This window comes from Bacillus rossius, chromosome 1 (assembly GCF_032445375.1).
Source record: "Bacillus rossius redtenbacheri isolate Brsri chromosome 1, Brsri_v3, whole genome shotgun sequence".
Taxonomy (NCBI): domain Eukaryota; kingdom Metazoa; phylum Arthropoda; class Insecta; order Phasmatodea; family Bacillidae; genus Bacillus; species Bacillus rossius.
Genome location: NC_086330.1, coordinates 115,072,443 through 115,081,916, shown reverse-complemented (window position 1 = coordinate 115,081,916; position 9,474 = coordinate 115,072,443). Strand labels below are relative to the sequence as shown.

The 9,474-nt window shown below is 34.1% G+C and overlaps 1 protein-coding gene across 2 annotated transcripts; it reads right to left on the bottom strand.

Annotated features, from left to right (window-relative positions):
- Positions 1–211: 211 nt before the first annotated feature.
- Positions 212–8,917, bottom strand: LOC134542614 (NADH dehydrogenase [ubiquinone] flavoprotein 2, mitochondrial). Of its 2 annotated transcripts, XM_063387015.1 has the most exons (7): positions 8,793–8,917; positions 8,311–8,370; positions 4,568–4,630; positions 3,520–3,707; positions 2,969–3,176; positions 2,477–2,553; positions 212–390 (listed from the first exon to the last, which is right to left on the bottom strand). In XM_063387015.1, the coding sequence occupies exons 1-7, from the start codon at positions 8,826–8,828 to the stop codon at positions 297–299; spliced, it is 726 nt and encodes a 241-aa protein (XP_063243085.1). In that variant the 5' UTR covers positions 8,829–8,917; the 3' UTR covers positions 212–296. The 2 variants fall into 2 exon arrangements, with proteins under 2 accessions (XP_063243085.1, XP_063243075.1); XM_063387005.1 differs by having other exon boundaries at positions 212–2,553; positions 8,793–8,910.
- Positions 8,918–9,474: the final 557 nt, after the last annotated feature.

Sequence of the window (9,474 nt, the reverse complement as noted above, 5' to 3'; positions counted from 1 at the left end):
ATACTGGCTGTTTCAAAACAATAACCATTGCAAATCTGCAAAACTTATTTATGTGATATGTATTTATCTATGTATATTTTGAAAAAAAAGTTATAGGAAAACATTTACAAGCAATAATTAAATCATCTATACATAAATTATGTATTTAAAACCAATAATTTATGGAAAGAGGAGCAAAGATTTTCTGGCACAAAATAAATTTGCTCGAAAATGATGTTTATAGTATATATTTTTTTTTGCAAGAGGACAACCATCAACTACAACGCAGAAACAAATGTTGCACAACGATGGAGCCATCACAGGTCTGGACGAACACCGAACCCTGGGCCGGGTGGCGGCTCCTTAAGAGAAGTCAGGCCTCCGAGTGGTTCTGCTGCAAACCGCCCGCTCCTAGAAGAGAACCTTCACGTCAATTATACGCAATGCCTAAAAGGAAAAAAAATGCATGTTAACTTATATATGTTCTAAGAGACTGCCGCAGATAATTTACTGTATTTACCTGAAAATAAAGAGACAATATGATACGACCCTCAACTTTTTGATTAATAAATTATGGAAAAAAGTTATTTATTGGAATTCGAAATGTCAGGTACATAGCACTTGAAAATTATTTTAATTATTAAAATTATTCCATATTTACTAGACTCTGGTGCTGCTTTTGTCAGTATAGTGATTTACAGTCTCTTTTAAATCACCAAGCCACAGTAAGAAGTTTTTTTTTTTTTTTTTTTTATGACTGTAGTTCAAAAGCAGCAACTGTTCAGAAAGCAAAGAACGTCTGGTCACCATGCCGCCACCAAGCAGAGAAGTGGAAGGAACCCAGTGACTATTCAACCTGCACCCTCCCCTTCATCACGCATCTCTCATCTGTCTCACCTGTGGCACAAGTTATGCAGTTTACAGGCAGAGCAGGTAGTTTTTCAACTAAACTGATCCGATAGATACAAGTTTTCGATTATAATGCAACCCACACTTTTAGTTCCCACAGTTTTGGTAAAAATCATAGCATTATATTCAGGTAAACATGGTACTTAAAATTAATTTTAAGCAGTAAAAGGTCACACAAGTTACCAAAATAAGACACAGAAATTTTAAAGGAGAACCACTTTACCGCAAAAAAATATAATAAATATTCCAAAATGCTTCTTTTTTTACTTCCTGACATATTTTTCTATTATCAGGCATTGTGTTACTACAAGTAGTTTACCAGTAATTGGCCATTTTAAAGAGTGGTTAGGTTAGCTTTAGTAACAAAAAACTTAATAGTGTGGATGGTTGCTTATGTTAGGTTACCTACTTTGGATTTACTTTTAAATTAGGTTGACTTCATTAAAAACACTACAAAATAAAATAGTAAAGATGTTTGGTAATTTAAGTAAGCTACATTATTTTGATAATTCATAACCAATAGTTCAAACAATATCTCAGGATTTTTAATTTAGCTAACGTAACTGATCATTTTCACCATATCACAATATTTGTAATAAGTAACCTAACCTTAGAATCATATTTGAATTTTTTTTTATTCTGGGCTTGCATAATCATTCCAAATTATAACATGCCTTAAAGGTTTCCTGTAAAAATAATATAACATTCTTGGTACCATTGAAGACGTCTACCAGTTATTTTTTTCACACTACTATATTCTTGCTGCAAGAATACTGTTAAAAGTTTCAATACTACAATTTAAATTCTTGAAGTAAATTGTAAATACAAGTGTCTACAGATATTAGGTAGAAAATATTTTATTTATGGATTAACTGTGAATATGTTTAGCTTGAAATGAGGAAAAAAATGCTCATGAATGAAAAATAATGAGTTCTGTGCCGGCCGAAGATGTTTTGTTTACTGCAATGAAGCGCCATTAAAAGTTAGGCCACTAACAATTTTTCCCCTACAGTCACGTATATGCTGACATTCTTCTCATAACATGATTTCCCATTTCCTCATCAATTTTTATTATTTTAGGGGTTTTCAGCCACGGTAGATAATCTCAACACAGCAAACCTTCTGTAATCATTGCAACGTCTTTTTTCTCAAATATAGGCACTTTCAAACTACATGCAAGATGTCTGCTGCCATTTAACAAACAGCAGGTTAACCAACATTGGAGCTTAAAGGAACTTTAGCTACGCAGCATTGTCAAGCATGTTTTTAAACACACATTAAAAAAATTCTGGGTGGATTATTGGATGAATATGGTAATATGCACACACAATTTTGAAAATGATACAGCTAACTCACATTCTTATTACAAATGGCCATTGAAGAAACCATTACAATGCTGACACAAACTTAACTTAAAAAATTCCCTGACCCATCATAAAAATCCCTAACTTTTCCAGGTTTTCCATGACTTGTTTCAAATTCCCTGACTTTTACCAGTTGTCCCAGTCTCTGGCCGCCCTGCATTAGCATTTTTGTATAAAACAATGTAGTACACATTTCTATCAACACAACACAAAACAACATATACCTTGGGCCGGCAGGAGGAACCTTGTCCTGGGAAAGATCTCTCAGTATTTCTTCAGTATCCTTGACTGTCAAGTCCTCCTGCACACAAATACACACACACACTCAGACTCAAAAGCAACCAAATTAGGACAATATAATATGTTAGCACAATTTTTTATTAATATTTTTAAAAAAGTTGAAACATATTTGGGAATAACTGTGTCTACTATGTTGCAGGAATAAAAATTTGTGATATTTTCGTGACCTTTTACATTTTTATGATCATATGTAATTGAGCAAACACAGCAAATATCTGCCATTGATTTTATGTTACTTCCTTGAAAAATAATTTCTCTATGCCAAACCCCCTTCCTAACCCAAAAATATTTTCAATTGTGGAGTGTAATAGAAAGTGTTCTTATGATCATATCAAAGGTTAAGAATTTACAATCACAAGGGGAGACTTGCAAGCACAAAGTAGGTAAAACACAGGTTAGCTCGGCCGGGCACGTACGTAGTAGTCGTCGTTGACTTGCATCATGGGGGCATTGACGCAGGCTCCCAGACACTCCACCTCGGACAGGGAGAACTTGCCGTCGCCGGTGGTCTCCCCGGGCTTGATGCCCAGCTTCCTCTGGATGCAGGACATGACCTCGTCGGAGCCCCGCAGCCAGCAGGGCGTGGTGGTGCACACTTGCACGTGGTACTTTCCCATCGGCTTCCTGCACACAAGTCCCCGTCGCAGCTGCCACGACGACGGCCAACCACTCAGTCACTGCAGTGCAGTTCGTGATCACACAGCGTACACAGTACTGGTATCTAGCACAAGCACAAACACCTTAGTTTAACATTCTCTGCAGAAATATCTGTTTGTATCGCACCGCATATAATCTGGGAAATTCATGTTTTCGTTAACTGTTAACTTTGACCATTTTATGTTAATTTTTAGCACATTGCAGTGCAGTTTATATTGTTTAGACTTTACCACGGCAAATCTATAAAAGGAAGTCCATGATCACCAATAGAAGCGTGGTGAGCGAGATGTCTGGAGAAGAGGGAGATCACCTGTTGAACATGGTATAGAAGGTAGCGACCTCGTACACCCTCATGCGGGGCATGTTCAGCATCTCGGCCACCTTGTGCATGGCCGCTATCGGCAGCCAGCCGTGCTGCCTCTGGGCCAAGTCCAGCAGCGGTATCACCGCCGCCCTCTGGTGGCCTTCCGGGTAGATTGACACTATCGCGTCCGCCCGCTGCAACGCATGGAACCCTAGACTCATCTACATCGGGTCATTATGAACTGCATGGGGAGACGAGGTGAGAACGGGTCCACGACAGAATGAATGGGACGGGGGAAACAGGAGCATCCCGAGGAAACCCACCAACTTACAGCAACTAGTGAAAAATCAGTGTGTAACCCTGTGGAGAAAAAAACCCTGACTGCCTTAGCGGAGGGCGAGTGGTCTGAATACTCAATCACCGTGGCAATGGGAAATAATTTCTGTGCCACATACATGCATTGTATTCCTTCTTAATGAAATGATTTGTACACAAGGTCTTAAACAAAAATACTCTAGGAACATAATTAGCAGTACAGCTTGACTTCCACCAACATATGGGTGGATGTTCTAATATAAAATAGCAAAGTCTCTCATGAGAGAAAAAAGAAAATGAGCACTTTAAATGTAGTGAAAATGAAGCAATCAGTACACATGGTTTTCAATATATTTAGGTGCTATAACATTAACTAATTTCATACAATTTATAAAATATTAATTATACTTAAAAATACTTATAAATAATTACTTAAATACAAAAAAAATGTTCACAGCTAATATGAATAATGTACAACTCAACACAATATCAAAAGTTTTGTTGTTATTATGTATAAGTGTATTGATTACATAAGTTGGTAAGACATGTTATAATGAGGACAAAAAACATTGTGAATCATTTCCTCCAAGATAACAGAACCTGACCACTCTTAGTAAAGGTAATCATGAATGGTACCAATTTTTTAATTGCAATGCCCGAATTCCTCTCTCAAAACAAACTACAAAAAATACACCAAAATATTTGGGAATAAGTCATTCATCAGCACCATTCAGCCTACCTTCTTGTTAGCTTCCGTGAATTCAAATACAACATCTGGGTGGTCTTCCTTGGTATCACGATGCTGAAACATATTTCTGTACATTACAATTAGTAAATACATATATATTTGACTGTAATGTGAACACAATTGATGGAACAGCAGTGGACTAAGGGGCAAGGGAACAATGAGAAAACTTACTCCATTACAAGCATCTTTGAATGGAATAACTGACTAAAGTCTTATGTGGGTTTTGAAAAAAAAAATTGTGGACTCAATATGGTTTTGTAATTAAAGTAATCTAAAAATCAACAACCAATAATAATGAAACATTATTTAGGATATATTACAAATTTATCATATACAATAACTTTTTTGACATAGAACCATAAGTAATGTGCTACAAGATATTGCTTGGTGTAAATTCAGACATAGACTAAACAGTTTGGTCTTTGCGGGGTTTAATTTCAACCTATACCACATCAACAATTTTAAGCAAAAAAAAAAAAATGTTTTTTGGACAAAATGTGTCATTTTGGAAGAGCACTTTTCTCCCTAGGATAAAAAATGCTGCTAACCAGTTAATGTAACTACCAAGCATGACAAACTGTTTACACTAATTAACAGAATGTTTATTGTAGCTATCATAAACAATCATTTGTATTTTAAATGTAACATTGTAACCTAACCAACTGTTAAAAGTGGTAAACTGCATAAAATATCAAAAGGCTGTGTTACAGAATTATCAACTATGAGAGGAACTCAAAATTACCATTTTAAATATTTTACTATAATATTTTTCAAAAAAGAACACCTCTAAAAAAACTCTACTTAACTACTAGGTGCCAATCAGGCCTATAAGTAAAAATGAGTAAATTTCTAACATTACAGCTTTTCCATAAAAAAATCTGAATGTAGTTTTTTGAACAATAAAGATGTCTATTTACCCTGAAAAGAGTGTTTCATAATTCCTACTGGTTTCTCAAAAATTACAGTGGGAGTAGTCTAAATCCAGATAGGCCTACCATAACAATATTGATAAGGTCCACTTCATTACCACCCCAACATTCTTACAGGAATATGGTGGTTTTGGACAGGGAACATTCACATGCTTGTTTTGCACAAACTATGTTTATCTATCAAACTAACTTTTGGGTATCATATTCTATACTACAGCTCTACCTACTCTAGTATAGGATCCGATACGAATTAATATTTCCCATGGTATCATGTTCTGTACTTCAGTCCTACCTATTCAAGTATAGAACAAAATACAGAAGAAACATTTCCTACGGTATTGTATTATACACTAAAATCCTGCTCGGTTTGTTATATTTTGCGGTACAACATTTTATAATTTCATTATAGAAACACGTTACATACCAAAAATATATACTGTACACTAATTTAACTGCCTCATCAACAATATCTTTTGCAAACGAAGCATGTGAATCTTCCCAATCCAAAACGGCCATTCCCGCACTTATGCCATAAGAACGTAAAGGACAACCTTGTTGCCGAATTCATCAGTATCGCTACCACATCACCGTGTAATAAGCTGACCTACCCTCACCAAAACTTTCGCTTTATTTTTATCACTTTGACGACTGCAAAACTATCCTATAGAAAAACGAGTCTTTTTACATTACATACTACATTTTATTACTCACCGAACCTAATAAACTTTTTCACCGAACTTGCCAAACAACACAACAGCAAGGCCTAACCAGGGTTGGCTGGTTGAAACCACAATTTACCATGGTTTAAATCAAGTAGTTTTTATAAAAAAATAAAAAAAAATGTTTTTTTTTTTCAGAATGAATTTTTATTAAATATAATACATCTTAATAAATTTTAATGAAAGGTCTAATTCCACTCGAATAAATCAATAGTTTTCTCATTAACAGTTCTTGTGATTTATGGGAACAAATAATTATACACTAATTAAGAGCTTATAATTTAAATTATCTTGAATAAGTTGTAAATACATCTAAATACTCCTCTAAAATTAAATTAATAAATTGTAAGGAAAAGTATAAAAAAAAAAGTAACAAATAAATTGATTATAAAAAAATTTCATATTTTGTGGGAAATCCCTGACTGTATTGTAAATCACCATTTTGTGGGAAACACACATTCTATGGAGAATGATCTTCCTGTGGGGAAATACCCTACTTGTGGTTAGACCCAGTCTCATGTGCAGATTTGCTGGACTTCAGTTCTTTGATGTAACTTTCCTGGTTCAATATGAGTGGCAGAAAGTGGGATTTTGTATGGCTTTCATTTGAACATGCTAACAACCAAAATAATTAATTTAATATATAAAAAAAAAAAGGTTTGAACAAAAAAACCTAGTGCGAACAAAAAAAAATCAGGTAGTTTGGTTTTTAATAATAAACCAGGTTTGGTTTTATTTTTAAACCTGTTTTTTCCAACCCTGTACCTAACACATAAAAAAATGCACATATAACAAAACTCCAAATCGAAAACATTTAACAGCCTTTAAAAACCACTTACCTTTCTTGGTTTTATGGCATTAATAGTTTATGGTCAATATTTCTCTTGTAAATATTTAATTTATGCCAAAAAAATTGACATTCCTCTATTAAATTTTTTTCTATATAGCAAAAAACGAAACATCACTTTCCTGTTTACTGCAATCACACATTCTTTCTCTACACTGCCCCGTTATATTAGGTAATATAAATAAAAATGACCTTTCTCTTATTTTCACACATATCCAATAAATTTCTTAATAGCTACTTATTACTTATTGTGTAAATTTTTTTTCTATTCATAAACATCATTATTTCTACTTGTTAATTCCCTCCTACTCTTTCTACAATTCCTCCAAAATTCACAGTTTTTTCCCCAGTGCTACTTTGGATTTTGCTGTTGCCAATATTACACATACTAGATTTATTCATTCTGCAATACAGTTTGATATCATCGGCCACCTTCCATGAAGGCATATATTATCCACTTTATTTCAGACCAATAGTAAGGCCGGTATCATATTTTGAACTTGACCCATTACAGTTTATAGGTTACATTAGGTAGTCTGTGCAATTACGCGGCCATAACCATGTTGTGCTTTATTTTTTGTCAGCGTAGCCAAAACTGTTTTCATCAAGATGTTGGAGTGGCCGCCTATGCTTTCTATAGTGATGAATTTATTTTGTGCTAAGTATATCAGCACTGCCTAGACAGTTTTCCACAATAGATTGGCCTGATTGTTTGTGACGCCCTACTGCTCTAATTAGGGTGGAAAAAAGTGTTGGCCCAACAACAAACTGACAAAATCTGTGTCTTTTTGAAAACAGCCTCAGTACGCTATATTCCTATGGATCGCTGGAGAACCACAGGATCATGTTGCAGCTAGTATCAGGAAACAGTAAGACAGCAACAACAGGATCAGGATCAGGTAAATTTTGCGTTGAAAACAGTCTCGGCTTCGCTAATAAAGCACAAAATAAATTTATGTCACTATAGAAAGCACAGGCAATCAGACCAATCTCTCGTGGGAAACAGTCTTGGCTATGCTAGTAATAAATAAAGCACAACATTGCACAGGCAACCTAATGTAACCTAAAAAAGTAATTTTTCAGAAATAAGAACATATTTTTTAACACTCTTTCCAGGGTAAATAGAAGAATATCTGTAATGTTAGAGAAAAACATTCAAAATTTTATTATTTCATCTACGGAAAAGCTGCGACATTACAAATTTACCTATATGTGCACATATTCTAATGAGATAGTCACCACAAATAAATTATCACTCAGTAACCGAGATGATGTCTGCAAGTTTCTGGAACCAGCCCTCTGAAACAAAAAAATAGAGGGGATATACATTAAATATGTTCTTCATTATGACCTGTCAAGGAGTATGATAAAAAAACATTAAAGAACACACGAATTGTTAACAAATAAAAATGAAAGGTGTATGTTTATTATCTAAATAACAAATATAGCTCAACCAAATCTGTGCATCCAAGGAGGGCCAGAGCCATAGCCTAATGATTGTATGAAAGGTCATATGCTGTAAACTCTTAAAACTAGGGACGTTTACACATGGTCTAACATTCAAACGTACTAATAATTTAGGGGTATGTATGCATTTCTTCAACTTATTCTGTAGCCAGAAGAGCACAACGGTTTTAATTGGAACTACAACATATTTATGAAAATATATTTTCAAAACACAATTATGAACATTGCACATTAACATTAACATCTCAACTTACACAAAATAACCCAACTTTTGTAATACTTGAGAGCATTCTTTTTACTTTAAAATAAACTAACTTAATTCTTCAATAAAAAAAACAACCTTGCTTGTCGTCTGCTTTGTTCTAACATAGATAATAAGAAATAAAACGTCCAAATCATAATGAAGTAAAATTATATGCTTAGGAAATTAATATAAAAACATATAATATCAACACAAATATTTTCATTAATTATTATTGTTGATAATGTAAAAAAATTGGTTATTTATAAAATTATTTAATTAATTGCAACTATCATAGAATTGTTATATAATATGATATAAACCTTTAAAAAGGTTATAACAACGAAGATTGAAGATTGAAGATTTCTAATACGTGCATTGAGTAATTTTAGTAATGTTTAGTTCCAAAAATTTCTTACATAAAGCTAGATTTTTGTATGCTCGTTGATTCCCACTGCTCAGAACCTACAAGACCTTTAGAATTCACAAGTGTTTTTTTAATTTAATTTTAAACAACTTTTGCTGGTGTCAATGTTAATTTTTGTAACAATAATAGTAAACTGCTTATTACAAACTTTTTATCTAACAGTTGACGCCGACCGCCAATGCTCCTCTATGTCGCATAGACTGCTATGCCTCATCAATGCCTCACGAAATCGTGTGCACCGTACGCGCTCGGGCGCGCACCGCAGTGT